We start from the raw sequence: 26,538 nt of genomic DNA on the forward strand, positions 1-26,538 counted from the left end.
CTAGAATGCTGAGTAGAAGGTCGAAATACACCCTGGATGAGACACCAATCTGTACATACTTGTATCCTCGTTCACTTTTAGGGGCAAATTATGGTCAACAATCCACCTACCAGGAGGTGGGAGAAAACCAGAGAATCAGGAGGAAACCCACACGGACACGGAGAGAAACGTGAGCTCAGGATCAAAACCAGGACCCTGGAGCTGTGAGGCAGCAATGCTACCTGCTATGCCACGGTGCTGCCTACGATTATATGATGTAATTAGAATTTTATGCAGAATTTATGCAAATGAGCCACATTGGAACACTAAACACACACACACACAACGTAAAGATTAAGAGAAGTGACGAGTGTGGCCTCTATGCAGGAAACCGAGCTTCTTCACTTCGCTGTGTGTTTCGTCTCAGTGGACATGACAAGTGTGAGCATCACGCACGCATCGGTGTCTCTCTGTCACGGTGGCATGGATGTGGCACCACATACACACACACGCCTCCTGACAGGCCGTGGGTCTGGGCCACGCTTGCAGATCAAGCCCTCCTGCATGCAGATTGTGTTTAAATTATGCGCGCCATGTCAGGTTGTTGTGCTGGCCATGACACGTGTCACAGAACCGCCGCGTCTCGGTTCGTGCTAACGATGCGTGTGTGCGCGTCCTGTAGCCAGCCACCCCACCCCCGCCCCATCAGCCCCACCGCGTGTGTGTGTGTGTGTGTGTGTGTCACAGGCAGAGTGCATCCTGAGTGTCTCGTGCAGGAGAAGAGAGACGGACAGCCCTGTCTGTACCTGCTGGATAGGGGGTGGTGCCCTTACAAAGGGATAAACACACACACACACACATCATATTTATGATATTTATGCAAATACATTCTCTACCAAGTTGTGTCCAGTGTATCTAATTCAGAGTAAAGCTTCTGTTTTGTACAACATCATTGTGGATTGAAACACACACTCCCCACACACAATGCTCTTGAGTATTTGGAACTACAATGCAACTATGAAGCCATTGCAGTAAAATCAAAATGTGGCCATTCATCCTACGTATACCCCACCATGTCTGAAAACCAACACACACTTCATTATTATTAAATTTATTTTCACTTCTTTTTTTCCTGTAAAAGCGTGTGTGGGGCTGCGAATTTTTCACTCAAATTTAAGACACAAACAAGCAAAAGATCAACAAACGCTTTCTGGAGAATTTGTATGAATGTGTATTCAATTCTTTTCAAAATGCCCGCTACAAAAGTAGATCGAACGTGACATACTATTTCATGTTTTTTTTTTTAAATTCTATTTAAACATTGCCCAAATTTTGCTTTCATTAACTCAGTAGTCAACCATCACATGCACCGATCAGACAAATAGAATATAAATACATTTAACATTGAGTTAAAAAGCGAAACGTTAAGAGAATACAAACAAATGAGATACAGCAGTTTTAGAACTGAAAGTAAATTTCATTTCCGCTACGATGGCTTAGTGCAGGAAGTATGTAGTGCTAGTGGGTCACCTGACTGGGACTGAGCGCAGAAACGTCTTCAAATCTTTTTATTTCAGTATCACTTGACACTTCGAAATCACCTGGATGATGGAGAAAAAGTGCAACAACATCCCTGCGCATCTTCCGAAACATTATCCCTGCGTTCACACTAGCAAGTAACAAGCCACTGATATTTCTCCCAGTTTGGCTTGTGGGCGTGGCCTGTAAATCTTCTGAGAGGAAATGGTAGTAGTCAAAGTATACGGATCGGTCGGATTAGTGCGATGAATTTTGTCGAGGCATGCCTTTGGATTCGCCCATTACTGCATCATAACTAATTTGCATAAAATTGAGAAAATATTAATTCAAATATAGTTTGAAGTGTTGAGTCATGCAGTGGTCATCTATTACTTTGTCACTCACTAGTGTGAACGTAGGGTAAGAAATAACAGATGATCTGATGACTCTACGAGTCAGACGTGTTTCTTTTTTTCCGGGATTCACCTCGGAGACATCTTGGACATTTCCTTGAGGCTAAAGCCGAGGTGAGACTCCAGATGGTTAACGTAAGCGGAAGGAGTCCTGAATTTTGAATCACACTCTCCACAAAGAAACAATGGATTCCTGGAGTCCAGGTTCTTCAGAAACTTGGTCCCTCCTGTCCTACGCAGCTGGTACTTCACATTAGCAAGCCAGTGTGAGACAGTGGTCATTAAGAGACCTGTGAACTTGCAGATTTTCACACGTTCATGAGGACAGAGGTCTGTTACGATGTAGCAACCTTCTGGTGTCTGTCTCAGGCTTGAAGCAAACTCAGCCTGAAGAATGAGAAGGTGCTGAGGGTTCCAGTTGGACTGACGACCGTTTTGCTTCTGCACGGGAGAAAAGTTCTCCAGTGGATCCTCGCATGAACTTCCATCCGTGTCAGATTTTGCTAAAAGGCATGGTGGAGTGGAGGACTTGGGAGTGAGCTGGCTAGTGAGGCTCTTTACCATGTCTGAGATGTCCATGAGGGCATTTTCCCGTTGGTTTAGAGGATCTGAGAGAGGTAAGCCTGGGTGATGAGGCCGGCTTCCATTAGATTTGTTGTTTATTACCTTGAGGCTGTTGGTGTTGATAACGCTTTCTTTATTGATGCTGCCAGTACTGCTTTTGCATTTTCTCAGATCTATAGGCTGGTCACTGTCCTTGTAGAAATCTGTGTCAGGCACCCCATATTGCTTTTCAGATGCTGAATGGTGGGCAGTTTTGTCTACCACCCTGTTGCTGATCTTGTATAACACTGAGAGTGGATCAGAGGATGAGCTGACCACCTTGGAGGCTTTGGGAAGGTGTGTGTTCACAACTAACTGTAGTGAATTAAGAGGGCTGATAAAAGGCCTCTCAAATGAATCATCATTAAACATCCCTAAACTGTGGTCATTATCGATGGGTGCTTTGCCTAATTCTAAACTATGGTTCTTACTCTGGGTTTCTACTAACATCTCCATAGGTTCCAGTTTACACATACCTCCATTTGCCTTTGTATCAACACTAACTTTGTTTTCTCTCAGTAATGGTGATGTTGATTTGGCTGCATCTGCACTCCCCATCCTTTCTTCCCTCTCTTCCTTTAGCAGGGACTTTCCTGAGACCTTGTCCAGCAGCTCCTCCATGGTAGATACATTGTTCCTGAGGGACAAGGGCAATGACTGTCTGGGGGTTATATAAATTAGTGATCCAGGATCAGATTCGAGTGATTGAAAGTTGCTGTTGATGACTGCCTGCACACTTTGAACCACTGGAGGAAGTATAGATGACTTTGCAGCTCCCTGAAGTTGATAAGCGGCGTGGATGCTGGAGTATCCTCCCCAGGTGGGCGTACCTGTCTGAGCCTTATTGATGGCACTGGACACTGTGCTCTCCAGAGACTTCAGAATGTCCATCCCTCCTTTAGCAGTCTCCTCAAGGTCTTCCTCTCTAAGGTACTTGTATGATGTGGAATCCATACCGACCTCTTCCATCTCCTCCTTGATTTTTTTCTCTACAGGCTCACTAACCTCCTCTATCTCCTTCTTGGCCTCTGAACCAGAAGACAGTGCAGGGGACACTGACCTGAGTTTTAGAATAGCAGTTGTAGGAGGTAATGGAATTGACTGTATGTTTTCCTCCATACTTTGATCAAACACTAGCTGCTTTCCCTTCTTCAGTGCAGTGTTTGTGACCTTCAGGAAGTGACCTGTGACCATCATGTGGGCTGTGAGTTGCTGCAGTGTATCATGGGAGCTCCCACACTCCATGCACTTGAGAATTTGCGCTTTGCGTTCCTCAAACTGCCAAGTGTAGCTTGCACCGTTCTGGTAGCCATAGCGGTTGTTTGGTGTAACGTAAGGATTAACAGTGCCCTTCATCTGAACCACTGAGGCCACTCTGCTGGAACATGACTTTGGGGAGCAAGGGGAAATTAGGGAATCATGAAGGAATCTTTTTTTGGCTGATGGCACCAGTTTGGTGGCCGAGGCTGGCACAGGCTCTTTAAGAGGCACTTTTTGGTAATGCTTAGTCTTAATCATGTGGACACTCAAGTCCTGTAAAGAATCAAAGGAGTGGCCGCAGAACATGCATTTCAGTACTTTCTGGGCATCCTCTTTGCCCTCCATCTCCAACAATGAACGCTTGCGCGGCTTCGACCAGTGTTTGCCATTATTCTCCTCTTCTTTCTCTTGGTTGTCATCATGGTAATGACCAGTATCGTTCATGTGAACTGTAAGACCTACTAGTGTATCGTATGCAGCACTGCAGTCCCTGCACTTGAACTTGCTAGCACCAGTCAAAACGGAGCCGTAGAGTTTGTGATTTTGCCGGTACAGCTGCACTGTGCTGAACAGGCTTGGCTCTTGTGATAAGTGGTGATGAGTTTGTTGGAGTGTTTTGGCTACAGCAGCCTGATGCCAGTCGTAAACTATACCGGCACCGTTCGAAGCCTTAATGTTGCAATTATTAACTGTACAGCCATTTGAACTGCTTTCTGCCTTTCCGTTAAGGATTGTTTGATTGTGATTGCTTGGTCTGTTAATTATGTAATTGCCACTGGTATTCATCATGCTAGCTGCACTGGATGTAGTTGACCTGCTTTTCTTGATATTCATCACAACACTGGACCAAGCGGCATCAGAGATCAGATTCTCACAGATGGCTTTTGTCCGAGCTAGGTTATCCAGAACGCTGTTGTCCGAGCTGCTCTGTGCTTCTTCCTCTTCGTGTCCTTCTTTCGAAGAAATGCTCTTAAAATCAGGGATCTGATCACTGGTGTCACTGAGTGGGGATAGATAGCCAGTATCTGGGTTGGTGCCATTACTGTTAGGGGAGTATTGGAATCTCAGCGACTCTTTTGCATCCTCTTCCTCTTTCTCACTGAATACGTATCGTCCATGCCCGTCCAACGCGAGACTGTCATGTTGAAGTTGCTTGTCTTCGAAAGTGGCTGCTTCAATCTCGACCAGTGGAAGATAAGCTGAGAAACAGAGAGATAGAGACAGCGAAATCAGTCCTACTGAACAAGATGTACTAAAGCTATTCCTTTGTATTTTCCTGTAGCTTTAAGGTATGTAATCAACTGTTTCATTAATTTTCGCTACATTCATATTGTTGCCTATAAAATAACCTCATATATAATATCCTGAGACTTGACAAGTGCAATAAGCGGAAACATAATTAGCACACGCTCTCACCACTAATATGCATGCATAATCAATGACCATTGCTTCTGGTGCTTAATCCACATACACAAACAAATGAAAAAAATGATGTTTAGAAAGCGAAAAACAGGCAGAAATGGGATGTGTTGTTCCCTGTACTCCTTGCCTCTATGATGATATGTATGTGTGTGTCCTAGCATCAGTCTCTCCTGATGAAACAGATGTGCTGATGAAACTGTTAAGTACGCCTCGAAAACGGACTCAAGGTGCTTGCGAGCCATGAGTTGATTCACTGGTAAATATGGCTTTAGGAATTCTTATGATTGCAAACTGCACACAGTTCTGTTTTTTTAACCTAGTTACGTTTACACAGACACGATTATTGGGCTAAAATTCAGGTATCTTTATTGGATTTCTTGGAAGCTGATAATCGCTTACATCATATTTAAGATAACGGAGTATGCTGTTTAAACGAGCACACACTGTGTGTAATAAATACAGTTCAAGGTGATGACGGAAACAGAGCCATCTGCAGTGGTCCAACAGCATCTGTCACATCACAGATACATAATGCTCTCTCTCTCTCGCTCACACACACACACAATGCTGTCTAAGTAAAATTTAATGTCTTCCATTAAACTATATCAGCACTGATGATTTATGTCATTTCTTTATTACTCTTTTAATCTTATCGCTAGAAATAAAAAAACAGTCATGAGGACAATCTAAAGAGAAGCACAAGAGGATGAGTGAGACAGCCAGCCAGAGAGAACGACAAATGAAAGGAGAGAGACATATTATGGTTGTGAATACATAACCTCAGTGTGATGATGAAAGTGTGGATGAAACTCCTCTGAGATGTAGAATTATGTGAGAGTTATGTGTGTGTTTTATGATGTTGAGTGTTACATCACCGTGGAAAGAGATGGGTATTATTTCACCTCCAAACCCAGAGGAACACACTCCAGCTGAGATACACACACACACACACACACACACACACACACCAATTACTCTGTCCCTAACAAGCTCCTTAAGTGGCGTCCTGTTTGAATTTCTAAGTCCATCCAAATCCAAGAGAAATTACGGAGGCAGCGAACCCACAGCAGTATTTTAGCGTAGATGATTTGAGCCGTTCTAGTCAACATCACTCGCATTAATGACATAAAATAAGTAATTGGATGCCAGCTTGGTGTTTCGGATCAACCAAACCCAGCATTCAATCCTATACAAAGCCATTCAAATTCACCCATAAACATGTCTAAACAAATCCAAATCCAGCCTAAACATATCGAAACCCATTCAAAATTAAGCCGAAACCAAACCAAACACATCCCTACTCATCACGAAACATACTAACCCAAGCCTAGGCACATCTAATTCCAAGCACAGAGCGTAAATCAATCAAAATCTGTAAACTCTGTCTAAACTCGTTCAAAGTCCACCTAAACCCATTCAAATCCACTTCAGGAAAAGTCAGCCATGTCATGTACATGTTTAATCCCTCCGTCTCTCCATCGAGAAATCTTTTCATCTCTGATTACACATGAAAGCGACAGCCACAACTGTAAAAACAGATACGCACACACACACACACACACACACACACACACACACACACACACACACACACACACACACAGGCCGAGTACGCACTTTTAATACCATCAGAGTGTTGGTATTATTGTGTGAGGGGATTTGCATTCAGATATCATTTTCCCAAGTCAAAAAACACCAAAGGCAGAGAGAGAGAGAGAGAGAGAGAGAGAGAGAGAGAGAGAGAGGGGGACAAACAGTGAGACAGAGAACACCAAAGAGACAAAGGGACAGAGCGAGGCCTAGATAGAGAGACAATAAACAAAGACAGTTCACATGCAGCAACAGTGATTAAAAACACGTAATGCAGAATGCATGGGATCTTAGTGATACACACACAAAAACACACACACATACACACACACACACACACACACACACACACACACACACAGAGCTCTCTCTTTCTGTCTTGTAAATGTGTAGCGCAAGCAGCAGCAGCCACAGATGTTTCCGTTAATGTAGGGTTCTGCCTCAACGCCTAATGCTAAATGCTCATTTTCCCTCTCATTTACATTCACACACACACACACACACACACACACACACAACCCAAATGCAATAATAAATCTAATGTAAATAATAAGTAAATCAATTAATACGCTACCAATATCTTAACATTATAATAATAATAATAATAATTATTATTATTATTATTATTATTATTATTATTATTAAAATCCTGTCCTGGAATTCAAATGGAACTTTCTGGTCTTAGAACCTTAGCGGATCTACTGCAAATAAAAATTCCAGTTTGATCTTTGTCGTCTCCTTTCAGCTAAATGTATTAATGATGTAGAACTTTATAATCGTCGTTTCTACACACACTATCTAAGACAGTGCCTTCTAATGTACAGCTTTTCATCATGTACACTTCCTCCTCCTAACCATCCTACCTAACCTCCACTCACTATTCTCTAGAAGAAAAAAACAAACCTGATTCTGATGTTACATAATGAAGTTCTTTAGCGCAAGGGTTCTCAATGTTTTGCAGGAACAAAAATTTCACAGTCCCCCAGTCATGACCGAATGTCAGATTATTTTCGCCAGAATATTAAATATTAAATACGTTAGGAATTTTACTGGAGAAATTACAGCTTTATGTTGCTAAGCATTTCATCCACACAAGCCAAGAGTGCAAAAAAAAAAAGATGTTGAAACATTTTGCGTCATATCAACAGCGGTTTTCTTAGCGTTGCTTCTTGGTTTTACTGAAGCCACGTTCCACTTGAATTAGAAATGGTTTAGGATTGTTTTTGGAGATTCGGTTCAGAGAAAATAAACTACACCAACAATTTCATCAACTAAATTTTAACATCATTTAAAACGGGTTCAACTGACGTGACCAGTCAATTTGGGTTATTGCAATAATTATGTAATTATAACTGCAACATCTATAACAACAGTATTTAACAGTGATATTAGAAGAACAACAACAGCAACAACGACAACAATAATAATAATAATAATAATAATAATAATAATAATAATCACATACCATCCTGGATATACTTAGCCAACCTAGCTCATATTTGGCTGCATTCAAGAAGAAGAATAAACATTACTGTGTTTGAAATGTTTAATGAGAGACACCAGCGGAGTACGCTGTAGTCTATCTGCAGATTTCTCTGCATAAATAGGCGCATTCTCTCCAAATGTTAGCACTTTACAGGTGTATCTAAAAGACTGCTATATTCTGGAACGTATATTTCCGATTAATTTAAGACACACACAGGACCGGGAGCGAGGCCCACTTCATGAAATCTGGAATTGTCTTCCTTTTCTGTTCGATTAGATCTTCCCTGCACACTGTGTGTAGCTAATCGAGACTCGGTTTCAAAGAAATTACACATCCAGTGCTACACGTGATTTAAAAAAAAAAAAATCAATATTAACATTTCATTTCAACTGAACTAATATGGTCGCCTAATACGGAAAAAAAAAAAGCTGATCGAAGAGTGTGTTCATATGGGAAGTTTTTCTACCTAATGCGTGCAATTGCAAACAACTCCAATGTGTGTGTGTGTGTGTGTGTGTGTTTTTTCTGTGCAGTTAACGAAGAACAAGCTCACAAACTAAATTTTAGCATCATTGCTACCCATTCAATTTCAGTGACCAGTCAATTAGGGTTATTACAATAATAAGCGGATAATAACTATAACAATTATAACAATAGCAGTCAATCATGACATCAATTCTTCTCCCAGTTCTGAAACCAGAAACACACCCCTAAGTTAAATAATCATCACTTTGGTGTGTTAGCTGTCTAGTATTCTGTGCCTGTCCTTTTTCTACTGCGTTACAACTATCCAGGGTCGAGCAGAGGAGCATCAGGTCCTCCCTTCCTAACCTTCTTTGGTAGTTTCCTCTCATCACAGTCGTCTTCGGCGCACTCATTATGAGTCTGGATCCAAATTAGTGTAAAGCCGCTCTGTCACAACAACTGCTAAAATAAAATTTTAATGAATCCCTGAAAAAGCGTATCCACCCAAAAGCAGCTTTTGTAAAACGTGCATTTACTCAATGATCCAGTACGGTCAACATTAATGTAAATCTGGGTTACTGTTAATGCTTTTCTTACAACTTTATTTGTATAAAATGAAAAGAAATCCAACTACATTACCTTCATTCGTTCACATTTTTAACATACTATACATTTTGTAAATCAGGTTGAATCGTACTGTTGAAATGATGGTACCAATAGCACTGTAACGACCTGGACATCATGTTTTATAGGAGTGTTTACCGAATCATAACCTTTTTCATCACTGTATACCCGATCATGGATTCTGTAGAAGTATCTTTACAGAAGTGTCATGTTTTACAGGTTTTAAAGCATACACTATAATGAAAGGACCATGCGTTTTGTTGTTGTAGTTGTTGTTGTTGTCTTTTTTTTTTTTCTCCTGCAAAAGTTTTGCAGATCATTCAGATCTTCTGCGTGAGTCCATTAAAGAAAGCTGAACAGCCGAAAAGAATAACTGTCCAGAAGTTTCAACAAACACACAAAAAAGACTTCAATATGGAAATTAAAAAGAATCTAAAAGCAAATCTAGTCCGTATTAACTTGTATTGCATGTTGCTTCAGACTTTGCTTGCTTGGAAATGTTTTTGTTGTTTGTTTGTTTTGGGAGGTTTTTTATCACCAACTTAAAAATACTCAATTTCATACAAGTCTTTACTTGGTGCAAAAATCATGCCTAGAAAAGAAAAAGTGCACTTTATTTTCAATATCTAAAAAGAAAAATGCATGACACAATAATGCAAATCAATCAATTTTGCAAACACAACTACAGCTAAGAAACTTCCAGCACTTCCAGCACAAGTCAAATTCATAGCCAAGTTGTTAACACTATATGTCTCACTTATATATGTATCCATGCTGCTTCTTTCTGAGTCTCGGCTACTGTAATGCACTTTGATTACGCAGATAGTTTTCTAATCTAAATATTACATCACACTGCAATATCTTGTTCAAAATACCACGCACAGCTGTTTTATTTTCTTGTTTTGTTTTAGATATATTTTTGAAGTGGTGTATATACTAGCCTACAGTGCATGCTCATGAGGACCATCTCTCTAATGTATATGTGATGTTCCTGTACCTGCAGATTTCCTGGGTTCTCTCTGTTTTCTCCTCGCCATCCTTCTGTCTGTGCTGATCTTCTTGTGCAGGAATCACGACACGAACACACACACACACACACACACACACACACACACACAAACCGTTTCTCTCTTTCAGTCGGAGCAGCAATAACAAGTACAAACAAACAAACAAACATAAATCAAACTCCGGTAAAGTTCACTCTGCGGTGCGTAACGCGCGGTGCGTGCGGTTTGCGTGCGGTTTGTTACTCATCCAGACTCAGTCAGCGGTTAAACACACGGAAATCTCACACAGCATCATGCCAGACTGATAAAGAGTCATCCTCCTCTTCAACATCATCATCATCAATGCAGAAAAAACTGAGAAAAAATGAGGAAACAACTCCACCACCAACCAGAAAAAAGGGGGCAAAAACTTTCTGAGGTTTTTTGTTGTTGTTGTTGTTTGTTTAATCCGCTGGTCCTTTAAAAGCCGCTGGAAGTGTGTCCCAATATATCAATATTGCACATTTCCGATATTTTAAAATACAAACAGAAAGAGTGTTAAATACGGTACAGAAATCCAACTGTGCGCATGTATGTGTGTGTGTGTGTGGGTGTGAGTGTGTGTGTATGTGGAATCCGCGCTAATGGCTCTAGTACACACGTGCACACACACACACACACACACACACACACAGACCTCGAGCCTTTCCCTCAGTTACACTCCTCCTACTGCTTGCATATTTATATTTACACACATATATATTTCTATATTTACACTGGCTAATTGGCCACAGATGGATAATTTGTTTTAAATGTAGGCTGTTGGGTTATAAGTCAACCTGCTTGCTTTGAAACATTATTTTTGCAGGTTGTTATGTTTTTATAAAATTGTATTAAAGCATGCATGAATTAAATTTTTAGAAGTCTGCAGTTTGTATATTACAACAACAAGAGAAAAAAAAAACACCTGGCCACCAAATCCGTTAACACTGCAGTGTGACATGCGATGCAGTATTTGTAATAAATATCATTATCATACAGGTATCTTTTAGTGGAAGCTTATTGCCAGGTTGGTGCTATGAATTACAAGGAACCCTAGCAGTTAGCTGGAGGTATACAGAACCATATTTACAGATGTCATTAGCATTCCAGTTTAGCACTCCTAACTAACAGGGGCAGTAAGAATCACCTGGATAACTTAGCAGTGCAGACTTCCTGAAGCAGCATGTCTTTGAGTAATGTCCATCAGGAGACATGTCAGAGTAGGGGCTTGGTAGTCATGTCCACCAAGAGAGTCCCTCGGTGACAGATGAACAGTTGGTCTGAGGAATGGATGGCCACCTTCCAGTTTAAAGAGTACCATAGGGCACAACAAGGAATGCTCTGCAGGCTGGCGTTTTATGGAACACTGCAAGGTAAATCTGTTGATGTACAACATTGGGTGATATGACCTTGGGCAGAAATCCTGGGTCCAACCACAAAGTCGCTTCAAAGTCTTCTGACCACCAGACACAAGGTGAGCTTAGCAGCAGAACGTACAGTTGTCATACTTTTTTTAGTTGAAGTGATTATTAGCAAAAAAAGAGAGACACTTTTAAGAGAGACATCCATGCCAATTTGTCAGCTTGCATAGGCTCGTAAAGCAGGGTCTTAATGGACTCCAACAAAAGACAGAGAGCCCATGGTGGGCTCATGTGAAATTGTGGTGGATGAAGGCAACTCACACTGTTGAGAAAAGCTGCCATACATTTATGAAAGGTAGCATTTTGGGAATTGGGCAATGCACCAGTCAATGATATGCACACCATTCACAGAATAGCTTCCACCTTAGCATACTAAGCCTGTCTACTCGGGACTCTTGTGTTGGAATGTTTCTTGGACTGCTATGGTCCAGCCTTCAGTTCAATATTCAAATCTACAAGCACAGATGACCTGTGCATAATTTCTCCAGCCATATGGGACAACAGCTCTGCTTGGGAAACCGAGGTCTTACCAGCCATTTCAGGATCACAAGCAGAACTCTGTGGCCTAGCTGCAGAATTCTGTGTAATGTGGGAAGAACCAGTGGTAGAGGAGGACAAGTAGTAGATGGTGGAGACAGCTGAGAACCACAATCAGCAATGTGTTGACTTGGCATCGGAAAGAGATACACTTGTACCTTGCCAAACCTTTCCAAGATCTTGGATGTCTCAGAAGAAAAAACTGATGGCCAAATAGACCACCTTCAATGTGGAGGTTGGGGGTTGGAGGCCAAATTGAATTTTGTATCCCTGTGACATCAAGACCCATCAAGATGCACTGATCTGATGGATTCACTGCCCAGTATGCAATATTTTTGCCTGAAACGCATCTGTTGCCAGCCTTCACAAGTTTGCTCCATGGGACCCTTTAGTGACAAGAGGGGGAGCTGTTACAAGATGGATGCTAGATGCCTGACATTAATTTTTTCTAGCAACATATGAAAACAAAATGACAGGGCCATTTCCCATTAATCGCATACTGAAAGTTATCATGAAATGAATAGCACTCATTCACCAAAAGTGTAACTGAGCTAAATGGGGTATTTCAGGAGTAGCCATGGCCACCCCAGGCCACCCCTTAGTTCTGCCGCTGTGCAATCACTTTAATACTACCGGTCAACTTATTATATGAATTTTTAACATTGTTAACAATTTACCTCTATCTGTTTTTGTCCTAGGGGTTCGACTGAATGGCTGGACCTCAGGCTTTTAAAAAAATGTTGTCATCAAAATAATATCAACATTTTTTCTGATACATGATACAATATAATAAAAGTCTTTAAATTAAGGTTAGGCTTATCGCAATTATCATTATGACATTTTATCACTTATTTTTCCAAGAAATTATACTGGAGTACAGCACTTCTTGCTGTTTTTCTTGCTCTGAGCCAAAGCCTCAGAGCTGCTCTTTTCTGCACTCCAATCCAATTTAGGCACTGGTTACATGATTGTGTACTGTACTTTTAACTGAAAGATCATTTATTTCATGTGTCTTTGGTGTTTCAGATGGTTGTTCCATCTGTAGAAGGTAGGAGGTTCACTAAAAAGAGGAACAAGCTTGGGATCATCCTGGAGGTTTATAAAGGATTTTTTTTATACATATAATTGTAGCCATTGCTACATAGGATGATAAGTGAGCACCAGGTGAATGTTCTTAGCAGTGGATTATTTATAGGTCAGTGCATCTGGGGTAACACATGCCATGGCATCTTCTATGACTTCCTTAGGAAATCCACAGTTGTAAAATATCTTTAAAAATTTCTTGGAGGAAGTCGTCTTTGTCTATGCAGATGTGTCACAACTCAAAAAATTCTTGGTAGACGAGAGTAGTGAATTTAATTTTTTGCAGTTTTTGGGATTTGTATTGGAGCGCACAGTGGCTTAGTGGTTAGCACGTTTTCCTCACACCACCAGGGTTGGGGGTTGATTCCTGCCGCTGCCCTGTGTGTGCAAGGGGTTTCCTCTGGGTACTCCGGTTTCCTCCTCAAGTCCAAAGACATGCATTGTAGGCTGATTGGCATGTCCAAAGAGTCGGTAGTGTGTGAATGTGTATATGATTGTGCTTGCGCTGTATTGGCACCCTGTCCACCACCTTGTGCCCTTTGCACCTTGTGGGATAGGCTCCAGGTTCCTCGTGACCCAGTATAAAATGGGTGGGATTTATATTTTAAGTCAAATTGAGGGACAGTAGGAGTATTACCTACACTCAACCTTTCCCATATATCAGCTAATTCTGACCATTCTTCTTGGACATTCTTAACATTTTTACAAAAGCTCATATACCTGAATACTACATAATATGCATTATAATTGAATTATAAATTCATTTATGGACAATTTCAATTATTTCCTAAGCATTTTTCCATAGGTTGATTAGTTGTATCCCAAAGGGAAGCAGAATGACAGGAAGAGGAAGTGAGCTAGTTAAGAATTACAGCACAGTGACCTGCTAAAGATAAGAGCAAAAAAATACAGCTTAAACTCTGGGTTTAATGAAAAATAGGCTAGTCAAAACGACAAAAACGAATAATTTGGTGCTTCTGATACGTTTGGCGTGTAATTAAATGCTCGACAAGCTGATACGAGCTAGCAGAGTAAGCTAGCCAGGCTAACAGAGGATAATAAAGTTAGTGCAGTCCCTGCGGTTCCGTCCCAAACCGGATATTCGAGTCTGGTAGCAGCAGGGTGTTGTATTGTTGTCAATAGTGTACTATTTAGTGAGCTAGTGTTCGATTTTGGACGTGACCTTATCCATTATTTTGGGACTGGAAAACTTGTTTCGTTTGCCCGTGGTGTAAACATGTCTGTTAGGCTGATGTGTAAATCTGTGCCCAGGTGTCGCTGGGTTTTTCAGACGCGTTTTCAAAAGCGTTTTATTATCGACATGTCCTATTCACATCACTTTATGGATGATAAACGCTCGTCAATACCGAGCAGTATGAAGAAGATGATGGTAACGAAGCGGAGCCCCAACTTCCGTGAAGCTGTTTTCGTGCAGACATGTCCGGTTCCGACGCCGAGAGACCGCGAGCTGCTCATCCGGAACCGGTCAGTTCACTGGGTTTCAGACAGCTTAGCATGTTAGCACCTGCACATAAAGTAAACAAACAAATACACAAGTCACAGAATTCCTGGAAATTCAAATACGCAGGACCAGAACTAACAGCTTGCTTTAAAAAAAAATGTTTTGACTGGAATTTTCTTTCAAAACATTAATTCATACAACTTCATTAACGTCTTTATGCTGGTCAGGGTTGCTGTGAATCCGGAACCTATTCCAGGAACACTGGGTATGAGACATGAACACACCCTAAACAGGACACCGTGTACACACACACACACACACACACACACACACACACACACACACACATTTGTTTACACACTTTATCATACCCCATCAGCCTTCTGGCATATTTTTGGGAGGTGGCAGGAAACTGGATGATCCAAATGTAACCCACACAGACACTGGGAGAACATGTAGAGAACTCTACACAGACAGTAACCTTCAGTCAGGATCGAACCAGGGACTCTAAATCACTGTACAGCCCTGCGTCATAATAATACACTTCAATGTTTCCTCCCTTAAATTGGTGTTTAGTGTGCTGGAAGTTCCTCCTGTCTATTAGAGACACTCTGGAAACTTGTGATGGTTTTATTTAATTTCATTTCAGTGACTCAGGAGGATCCTGAACTAACAAATAACAGCAGGGTAAATTTATTTATTTCAGAAATAAATCATGTGATTTATTTTTGAGTCAACACCCGAAATGCAGTGCCTTCCTGTAATATCGGCACCTTTGGTATATATGAGCAAAGAAGGCTGTGAAAAATTATCTTTATTGTTTAACCTTTTGATCTTTTTTTTTTTTTTAAATTCACAAAAATACTTTGCTGTCATGGATATCAAACAATTGCAAACAAAACAGGTTTCTCTCTCTCTCTCTCTCTCTCTCTCTCTCTCTCTCTCTATATATATATATATATATATATATATATATATATATATATATATATATATATAAATAAAAATTGTCCTACCTCCCTTTGCCAAGATAACAGCTCTTCTCCTATAATGCCTGATGAGGTTGGAGAATTCATGCCAAGGGATCTGAGACCGTTCCTCCATAAAGAATCTCTCCAGATCCTTCACATTTCAAGGTCCACACTGGTGGACTCTCCTCTTCGGTTCACCCCACAGGTTTTCTATGGGGTTCAACTCAGGGGACTGGGATGGACATGGCAGGACCATGATTTTGTGGTCAGTCGATTGTGATATATGTTTTGGTGTTGATTTGTGATGTATGTTTTGGATCATTGTCCTGCTGGAAGATCCAACCCCGGCCCATTTGAAGCTTTCTGGCAGAGGCAGTCAGGTCTTCATTTAATATCTGTTGATATTTGATAGAGTCCATGATGCCATGTATCCTAACAAAATGTCCAGGTCCTCTGGCAGAAAAACAGCCACAAAACATTAAAGAGCCACCACCATATTTAACCGTGGGCATGAGGAACTTTTCCATGGCTATCACTATGGCTATCCATGGCTATCACTATGTGTGTGCCAAAAATCACCTCTGGTGTTTATTGCCAAAAAATCTCTATTTTGGGTTCATCTGACCATAGAACCCGATCCCATTTGAAGTTCCAGTAGTGTCTGGCAAACTGAAGACGCTTGAATTTGTTTTTTGGATGAGAGTAGAGGCTTTTTTCTTGAAACCCTTCCAAACTACTTGTGGTGATGTAGGTGACCTTGTATTGTAGTTTTGGAGACTTCCTGACCCCAAGACCCAACTAACTTCTGCAATTCTCCAGCTGTGATCCTCGTAGATTTTTTGGCAACTCGAACCATCCTCTTCACAGTGCATTGAGACGATATAGACACACGTCCTCTTCCAGGTTGATTCATAACATTTCATTACATAACATTTCCAGTTGACTGGAACTTCTTAATTATTGCCCTGATGGTGGAAATGGGTATTTTCTATGCTTGTGCTACTTTCTTATAGCCACTTCCCATTTTGTGAAGCTCAACAACCTTTTGCTGCACATCACAGATATATTCCTTGGTCTTACCCATTGTTATGAATGACGAAGGGAATTTGGCCTATGTGTTACCTCATATTTATACCCCTGTGAAACAGGAAGTCATGGTTGAATAATTTCCTGTTCTAAGTCACCCAGGTGTACTAAAATATTTAAAATATCAGTGGGAATATAATTTAAATATAAAGGTTTTTTTTGATAAACCTGTGTTATGTGTGCAATTGCTTGATATCCATGAGAGCAGAGTATTTTTGTGAAATTTTTTAACAAAAGATTAAACAACAGGGACATTTTTTCACAGCCTTCTTTGCTCATATTTACCAAGGGTGCCAATATTAGTGGAGGGCTCTGTAAAAAGTGAGAAAATCTGATTTGTTTGTTTGGACTGTACTAGCTTTAATGACATCCAAAGGTACGTTTATACACAGTCACCAGTCGCTGTGCTATGAAGTCGCCAGTAGGCGTTCCTACTACTGGTTGCCATAGTAACATAGCAATCCTGCTCTCAGGTTACAGCCTATATGGCGTTTCACATGTACTCCCTTTGTTTTCATGGATTTCTTCGGGGTTCTCCCATTTCCTCTCTCAAAAACATGGCGGTAGATGGATTCGTGACTCTAAATTGCTCCCTTAGGTGTGAATGCATGCGTATTCCCATCTCGTATTCCCACCCAGTGTTCCTGGGAATATCTCTAGATCCACCTGACCAGGCTGAAGTTGAAGATGAGTACATTTTATTTAGCTAAAAGATTTATTAACAGTATAAATATTAAGATATATTCACAGTAGTGTACAATATGAAGCACCAGTCTGAACAAAGTCTATAAGTCACATTAGTACTGCATCATATATCATTTGTTAAAAAGGGCTGCAATATATAACTCATGGTTTCTTACTCTTCTCTCTTTAGATACGTTGGCATAAACGCATCTGACATTAACTACTCAGCTGGCCGTTACAACCCCTCAGTGACCCCTCCATTCCCAGTAGGGTTTGAGGGTGTAGGAGAAGTGGTGGCATTGGGTTTAAGTGCCAGTTCCCATTTTACAGTGGGCGACAAGGTGGCGTATTTCAACGAAGGCGCATTTGCCGAATACACACCCGTACCTGTGAAAAATGTGATTCCGTTAAAGGAGTCGCAGCCAGAAGCGTTAGCGTTGCTTGTGAGCGGAGCAACTGCGTCCATCGCCCTGCAGCGTCTCGGGGAACTTAAACAGGGGGAAACAGTGTTGGTGACGGCTGCCGCCGGAGGAACCGGACACTTTGCCGTCCAGTTTGCCAAGATGGCTGGGTGCCATGTGGTAGGCACATGCTCCTCCTGTGAGAAGGTGGAGTTTCTGAAGAGCATCGGCTGTGATCGGCCAATCAACTACAAGGAAGAGGACTTGGCCTCAACGTTACGCAGGGAGTATCCTAAAGGTGTGGATGTGGTGTATGAGTCAGTAGGGGGCGCCGTGTTTGACCTGGCCGTTAACAATCTGGCCCAACATGGCCGCCTGCTGGTGGTGGGCTTCATCTCAGGTTATCAGAGCGAATCAGGCCTGCAGCCTGTCAAAGGAGCCACACTTCCTGCCAAACTCCTGCAGAAATCAGCCAGCGTGAGGGGCTTCTTCCTGCCTCACTTCATGTCAGAGTATACGGCGTGTATGCAGAAAGCAATGCAGATGCAAGAGGAAGGGAAGCTTTTGTGCGTCATCGATGATGGACAGCTGGACAAGGGAGGGAGATTTATAGGACTGGAGTCAGTGTACAGAGCAATAGATTATATGTACGCCGGAAAGAACCAAGGCAAAGTGGTGGTGGAGCTTAGTCCTCCCGACATCTGAGGAGAGCGTAAACTGATAGATCAAATCAATAACAGCTTTTTTCAATGAACATATGTTGTGTCCAAAATACGTCTTATTTTGCTATATATCAGAAAAAGCCTGATTAATCTAATGAACAGCAAATTGTAATCTATGTTTATTAATAAAGAGCTTGTAAATGAAGTATGTTTTAAATGTCCCTGGTCATTTGTTGCACAATTCAATAGCATCAATCACTTAAAATGCACTTGATCACCAATAAACATCTGGCACCTGTCTTTGCACGGTCTTTCGTAGTCATGTTTGGTGATTAGAGAGACCTGTTAGCTGTACTCATGTTTGATGCACCTGAAACGAAGAGGGCTTCGACTGAATGCGAATTGTGATGATATCACATGACGCGTCTTGGCCCAAATCTCCGGAAAATTAGCAGTAATTTTGAAACATTGCAAGCTCATCGAAATGAGTTTGCTTGTTCGTTTCTGCGATCGCAAAATCCTGGATGGACTGGTTGTAATACTGATTTAATCCTCTGATTCATAGGAATTCCTCTTTTTAGGAATTCCATCATTCAAGTTCACTCGTGTAGTCAACATAAAGAAAAACAAATTAAAATGATTTATCCGACGTGAATCTTCAAGCACTCGATCGATCATTCCTAATGAAGCGTTGTGTTCAAGAAGCTGAGAAGGAACATCATAGTTATATTTTTCCATATGGCTTGGTGGCACAGTGGCATCCCTGGTTTGATCCTGAGCTTACTGTTTATGTGGAGTTTCGCATGTTCTAACCGGTTCCGTGTGGGTTTCCTCCAGGTCCTCCAGTTTCCTCCCACCTCCCAGAAACATACTGAGAGGTGGATTGACTACAGTAAATTTCCCCTAGACCTTACACACAGCGTTCCCAGGATAAGCTTTGGATCAACCATAGATTACTGAATGAATGAATTCTTTTTAGGTTAGGGCTGCACAATGTTTATTTATTTATTATTTTTATTGCATTTGTATTTCAATTACTTTAGTAATTTGAATATTAATAAGCTCGCACTTTTATGCCGGTCCAGACTGAACATAGAATTTTAAACAATTCATTTTTCCCCCCTTTGAATGTCTAAATTTATTTATTTATTTTTTTTTTAAAATGACAATGAGTGATGTAACAATAACAGAAAGTGTTTTGAAAGCAGAATGGAGTATAATAGAAAAATAAATAGTGTAGCCTGTGGAAATCAAGACGCATAAAGAATCGATTTATAACCGCATCGTAGCACCTTGAAACAAAATTAAAACAATTCATAAGAGACCACAGAGACACCTTAGTGTGTAAATATTTACACAAAATACTGCTCATTAGTGCTGAACCAGTGCTGTGAGTTATATAGTCGATTTTACTGCAGATACAGAAATTACATTATGTTGATATGATGTTAAGATGATGGAACGTCATCATTGTGTGAAATAAAAGAAATAATTCGTCAAAGATGCAGCCTTTGATAAATAATTAAAGGAAAACCCAATGTTGGAAATATGACACCCCACCCCACCCCCCACAATGTGTTACAGGTATCCTTCATTTTAGTAACTTTAATTTTCCAGGTTTGCGCTTGTTTGTCTGTTGTTTTTCATCGCTCAGTCTGGAAAGTGTGTGTGTGTGTGTGTCTTGACTTGTTGTCACATGTTTCCTGCTGCAGGTGTCACACACTAGCTCAGGTGAGATTTCAGCAGGTAAAAAGCCTCACACTCGACGCTCTAATAAACAAACACACACTGAATTGTAATAGTTCAAGGACACAGAATTTATATTCTCATTATGCAGTATGCTGCATTTTAGTTTATATTAACACTATATTTCATTTCCTGACGAGTGAGGATAGATTAATGCTAAATCTAAACTTACACGAGGCTTCCCTAATAGGATAGGTAATTACTAGTGCACATGTGAGGCAGCTGTGTGTGCCCTCCACCCTCCCGACGCTCCGGGCTACCCAGAGACCACACAGGCCATTATTACCTCTTTTTAAACGCCTGCTGTGTTACAAATTGTAATTTGCTCCACATTAGCTTTACTGCTGATCCTTGCATGAACTCCCAACCTTATTCAGTGCGCCTTGTCTCTTTTTTTCCTACATCGATCCATCTATCTATCTGTCTTACTTTCTTTTTTTTGGAGGGGGGCGTCAACCATCCATCCATCTTCTATACGACTTATCCTTTTCAGGGTCATAGGGAACCTGGAGCCTATCCCAGGGAGCATCGGGCACAAGGCGGGGTACACCCTGGACAGGGTGCCGGTCCATTGCAGGGAACAATCACATACATACACACTCACACACCCATTCCTACACTATGGACACTTTAGACATGCCAATCAGCCTACCATGCATGTCTTTGGACTGGGGGAGGAAACCGGAGTACCCGGAGGAAACCCCAACAGCATGGGGAGAACATGCAAACTCCGCACACCAGGGCCACGGTGGGAATCGAACCCCCGTGTGAGGTGTGAGGTGAACGTGCTGACCACTAAGCCAATGTGCGCACTGGAGACGTCAACCACAAGAAGCAAATAATTAGTAACCTGATAAAAAGACCAAGAGAGGTGTTTCTAATCTTCAGCTGTCCAGTTTCACTGAACATTTGCCCATGATTGCATCAGATTCCTGATCTTGGATGACAGGAGTGGAACCTGATGTGGTCTTCCATTGTTGTAGCCCCTCAAACATCGACATGTTGTGCATCCTGAGACCTGAGATGCTTTTCTGCTCACCACGGTTGTAAAGTGTGCTTATTATTGTAGCCTTTATCTCAGCTCAAACCAGCCTCCTCTGATTTCTCTCATCAACAAAGAAATTTCGCCCACTGTTCTCGACTCTAGAGATTGTTGCATGTGAAAATCCCAGGAGATCAGGAGATTCTCTAATACTCAACCCAACACATCTGGCACCTACACCCAAGCCATGGTCAAAGTCGCTCAGATTCCCATTTATTCCTAATTTTGATGTTTGGCGTGAACATTAACTGAAGCTCTTGACCCGTATCTGCATGATCGTATGCACTGCGCTGCTGCCACACGAATGGCTAATTGGACAATTGGATGGCAGGTGAGTGTATATAATATAATGTCTTCAAAGCTTGCTTTTTTCATGCAGCCGAATACTTTCCGAGTCTCGGTTTCTGATGTCTGGATCAGGATAGGTGTGAAGCTGCTCCGTTCTGTGACGACACCTAATGTTAAACTCGTCGTAGAAATAAAATTGGAATTGGGAAATTCGTGGCCGATAAAATTCCAAGGACAACGACATCATGGCGGGACCTGAAATGCCACGAGTACACACAGAAAGAGGAAAAACGCGCCATTCATAACCACTCATCGTTCTAGATTATTATGTTCAGTATTTTTTAATAGAATAATCCATGACAGGTTGATATTTATATCTGTACAGATCACTGTGTTTCAAAGCTCTAAGATGCTACAGTGTGTTAATGAAGTTGTTACTGTGTGTCTCCCTGCAATTAGCAGCTGTGTGTGTGTGTGTGTCTCTCTGGGTTTCAGAGTATGCTCACATTACCGCACCTTCACACACCAATTAATGTTAGAGCTCCTACACACGCCAAACAGCACACACCCACACACGTTTAATTGGGTCTTCGGTTTCAGTACATAGTAGCGAGAGGGTGGTTCACAGCACATATCCCATAATGCATTGTGGCAAGAACTCGCAGTTAAGTAATCTACATTGAACACACACCTGTGCTGATGGATTTCCATCTCATTTTAGGAACAGGAGGTAAACCTGTAAAGTAAACCAGCTGTGTTGTTGTTGTTGTTTTTTACACTTAGCTCAACATAAGGGGCGGAGCTTTGACATTCTGACAGGCGTTCGGGTAACATCGTAGCCGTGCATAGCAGTCTTACTGTGACGTGGGATGAGCAGCAGGTTTGGAGGACTCCTTCATGCTAGTCTTCACCCTCGTGGGTTGGTAGCTGTCGTGTGATGGGGAGAGCTAGCTGGTGGGTGGGAATTAGCAAGAGACCAATTTGGGTGAAAAACAGTTTGTGAGAACATTCTGAAACAGGATGTAGTAAAACATATCAGAAAATACAGAGTTCCAAGATTTCATAATGAAAGCACTAGTCTACTGTATTCTCAGCCCACGTGCCACAGAGGGTCTGGGATGTTTTAGACACTTCTCTGGCCATTAGCTTCAGGATCTTGAAGGCTGTATTATGACTGATCTTGGAACTTGCACGGTGTTTAAGATCCTCTGTGTGCTAATTTCCAGCAGGGAAACAGACACCACTAAACGATTCGTTTTTTCGAGGAAGACATAAACTATTTGCTAGTTTAAAAAAAAAAAAAAAAAAAAAAAACACTGAAGAGAATGATATTGTAAAAAGTTATTACAAACGGTTAGGCAGTCCTTCTGGGATTTTGCATTTTTATGAGCACAGAAATGAACACAAAATCAAGCAAACTCCAGAATATTTGGAGGCGCTTTGAATTTTTCTTTAATTACCGCAGATTTTCTGTGGATGTGGGCCAAGACGTGTTAAGTGACGTCAACAAAACGCGCGTTCAGCTAAAACCCTTTTCGAATCACGTGTGTCGAACGAGAGTACAGCTAAAAGGTCTCATTTACCAACAAACATCACTGTGAAAGACCGTGCAGAACAAAATATTTTGTCCAACTGACATTTTGCCAATTCAAATAGTTTTCCTAAAAAAACCCACAAATACAGTGTGAACTCAACAAGATCAAAGACTATTGGGAAAATATGGGTTTATCACAGACGAGAAGATAAGGAACTAGAGATTTACTGTGTGTGTGTGTGTGTGTGTGTGTGTGTGTGTGTGTGTGTGTGTGTGTGTGTGAGTGTGTGTGTGTGTTTGATGGTTAAAGGTGGACAGGTAGCAGAAGGAGGCATAGTGTGACGTGTCAGATCTCAGAAGGGGGGAGCTTTCTCTGTCTCTGTGTGTGTGTCTCTCTCTCTCTCTCTCTCTCTCTCTCTCTCTCTCACACACACACACACACACACACACACACACATTGTAATGAAACCAGTTTAATTTCACCTTGCTGTCACAGTTTCTCCTTTTTCTTTTTTCTCCGATCTGAGATTTTTTAAAGGTCATGTGACCGAGCAAGGTCAACAAACAAACAAACAAACAAAAATTAGGACGTTGAAAAAGTTTGTGTGTGTGTGCATGCACTTCTTGTCTTGTCCTGTCCTGTCCTCTCCCCCCTACTGACAGAAGCGCCTCCTTCTGAGCCACACACAAACACAGAAATTCGTTCTTCCACCGAAAAGGAAATGATTTACATAAAAACCCTGACTTGCTCTGCACCGTTAATTATTATATTATTTATATGTTATTAACGGGATGGTGTCATTGTTGAACTTTAACCTCTAAATAAAGTGTAGTGTAAAAAAAATAAGTTATCGTTTGAAGGAGAAACGCTTGTCATTGCTATTTTTTTTTTCTGCTCGTGACATTGGACACAAGCTGTGTTTATCCTGCAGCTTATCTCTCACACATTTCTTACAGAATCTCAGTTTTTAATTAGTAGAAGTGCAGAGATTAAATTAGACTGATTTTTTATTATTTTTTTTAATGCATTTGATACTACAGTCATGTGGAAAAAAATAAGTACACCCCATGGAAATTGTTGGCTTTTTTTTTTGTGACAGATTTGGACAAGCAAACATTTGATCATCTTTGAAACAGTGCCTATTAATGAAGTTGATAAGTTGATTAATATACTTGAACAAACTCACAAGGAAAATTAGATTTTCAATCATTTATTCAACAGAAATATCAATAGATGTGATATTCTTCTTTGGAAAAAGTAAGCACACCCTTGGCTTCAGAAGCTAGTATTGCCCCCTGAAGGGAATTCTCTTCTCATATCATGTACTCTCATATTATGAACTGCTATTAAGACACCTTAGATAAGGGGAATACTGGGTTATAGTTTCTGTTTGTGTGTCTCTGTGCTATCAAATACCTATGATGAATGTATTCATTTAATTACCTCTTTGAATAAGCTGATAAACCACCATCCTTTCTTATAGCTGACACATGTATTTTCTATATTTTGAAAAGACTTATTTTTGTACGCTGTGTGTTTTGTCTAAATCTGTCTAGCACCTGCGCAAGTAGAAACCCGCCTACGCAATGCTGTTAATATTTAGCAGGAATAACATCTTGTAGGTGTTTCGCATAATTGTTCACCAGTGTCTGACATCGGCTTGCTGGAATTTTTCCCACTCTTCCACGCAATAGTCTTTCAGTTTCAAGATAAGTGTGATCAATGTAGCGGTGTACTTACTTTTTTCTATTTGACCGATGTGTTTTTTTTTTTTTTTGTTTTTTTTTTGCTAATTTAAATTATGAAATTTATAACGAATTGTTATAACAATTTTATGTCATTTGATAGAGTGCATCAACTTTATTAATAGTTTTCACTGTTTCAAAGAGGACCAAATGTTTGCTTGTCCAAATATGTAAAAAAAACAAAAAAAAAAAAACAATAATTATTTCCATGGGGTGTACTTATTTTTTCACATGACAGTATATTTCTTCCCAAATGTTTTTGGGGATCAATAATAATTAAAAAAAAACATCTATCTAATTTACCATGTGCAAATATTATGTGCAATAATGTGTGTTACGGTAGCCATACGATGTAGCCTCACTGGTACAGAGAGTGAGACAGGTGTATTAAGACAGTGAGACAGCTGAAGTAGGTTTGTAACTCCTTCTCATTAGTGAACAGAGTAAGTGTTCATCTCGTTAAATTAACACACACCAGTGAAGACAGAACACACACTGTCTCCAGAGAGAGAGAGCGAGAGGCAGAAGACTTACTGCATTAAGTGAACAGGGTTACAGCTTTAATTGTTAAGACTTAAGCCCTTTAAACACTTACTATACATCTGTAGAGAGTTAGACATACAGAGACAGAGAGACGGAAGTGAGAGCGACAGAAAAAAATACAGTGTGGATGGAGAGGGTGAGTGTAAATGTAATGCAATGAAGGTGGTCTTCATGAGAAGCATGAATATTCATGATTTATGCTAATGAGACGTCTGACTGCACCAGTTGGTTCTCACAGGGACATTACAGTAAAGACATCATTAATTAGAACTGTGTCTCTAATTGAGAAGGTGAAACCCTGAACACCCCACCCACACAAACACTTTATTCTCTCTCTCTTTTTTTTTCGGTTTGGGACGCAGGGACTTTGATGTCTCTCTCGTCGTCATGGTGATTCTAAGCTGTGAAAGTAAAGGGTTAATGACACTGGTGATTAGAGGGACACACACATTCACAGTCTCAGTGTTATAGAGTATTGAGAACCGTAATTAGTCCTAAGAGAGTCATCTAAAGCCATTCAGGATGGCTGTCTCTGTCTGTCGTGGGTGTGTGTGTGTGTGTGTGTGTGTGTGTGTGTGCGCTAATGCTGATGAATGTCTGAATGATGATGTAACCTTTGCGGTGTGTTGATGTCATTAGTGTTTGGTTTGAGTGATGTAAATGCTGGTTGGGGGTTAAAACAGGATTTTAAATGTGGAGTGATGTAAACTGATGTAAGACAAATGTAAAGTAATAAAATAAAACGTAACAGGCTTTTACAAAGCCCTTGTACTGTAGAACGCTCGAAATGGTGCCACGAGGCCCACATTTTTCACTGTTGCTCAAAACGCTTGAACATGTTCTATTAATTACATTCTTAAACGTTTTCTATTGGTTGATTTGACACTTTGCGGTAGGATTTTTTTCCGAAAACCATTTTCGGATGAAAGTTTTTTTGGTACATC

General features: G+C 40.8%; 2 protein-coding genes and 1 long non-coding RNA gene across 3 annotated transcripts; 1 reads left to right on the forward strand and 2 right to left on the reverse strand.

Moving 5' to 3' along the window:
* Positions 1-880: 880 nt before the first annotated feature.
* LOC108280876 (teashirt homolog 1) lies at positions 881-13,638 on the reverse strand. The gene is made up of 2 exons (XM_017496358.3): positions 10,358-13,638; positions 881-4,972 (listed from the first exon to the last, which is right to left on the reverse strand). The coding sequence occupies exons 1-2, from the start codon at positions 10,395-10,397 to the stop codon at positions 1,980-1,982; spliced, it is 3,033 nt and encodes a 1,010-aa protein (XP_017351847.1). The 5' UTR covers positions 10,398-13,638; the 3' UTR covers positions 881-1,979.
* A 123-nt stretch (positions 13,639-13,761) lies between these two features.
* Positions 13,762-18,900, forward strand: LOC108280877 (prostaglandin reductase-3). The gene is made up of 2 exons (XM_017496359.3): positions 13,762-14,914; positions 17,823-18,900. Exons 1-2 carry the CDS (start codon positions 14,667-14,669, stop codon positions 18,736-18,738), a joined length of 1,164 nt encoding a protein of 387 aa, XP_017351848.1. The 5' UTR covers positions 13,762-14,666; the 3' UTR covers positions 18,739-18,900.
* On the reverse strand, positions 14,654-15,256 carry LOC128628811 (uncharacterized). Its single transcript, XR_008393056.1, has 2 exons — positions 15,090-15,256; positions 14,654-14,954 (listed from the first exon to the last, which is right to left on the reverse strand). It is a non-coding gene; the product is annotated as an uncharacterized LOC128628811 (long non-coding RNA).
* Positions 18,901-26,538: the final 7,638 nt, after the last annotated feature.

Source organism: Ictalurus punctatus, chromosome 20, assembly GCF_001660625.3.
Source record: "Ictalurus punctatus breed USDA103 chromosome 20, Coco_2.0, whole genome shotgun sequence".
In the NCBI taxonomy this organism is placed as follows: domain Eukaryota; kingdom Metazoa; phylum Chordata; class Actinopteri; order Siluriformes; family Ictaluridae; genus Ictalurus; species Ictalurus punctatus.

Excerpts from the sequence above, each read along its gene's own strand:
- LOC108280877 (XM_017496359.3), top strand. The coding sequence starts at position 14,667 with ATGTCTGTTAGGCTGATGTGTAAATCTGTGCCCAGGTGTCGCTGGGTT. Across the intron at positions 14,915-17,822 it reads GAGCTGCTCATCCGGAACCG|ATACGTTGGCATAAACGCAT; the intron begins GTCAGTTCACTG and ends TTCTCTCTTTAG.
- LOC108280876 (XM_017496358.3), bottom strand. The coding sequence starts at position 10,397 with ATGGCGAGGAGAAAACAGAGAGAACCCAGGAAATCTGCAG. Across the intron at positions 4,973-10,357 it reads AGAACCCAGGAAATCTGCAG|CTTATCTTCCACTGGTCGAG; the intron begins GTACAGGAACAT and ends TCTGTTTCTCAG.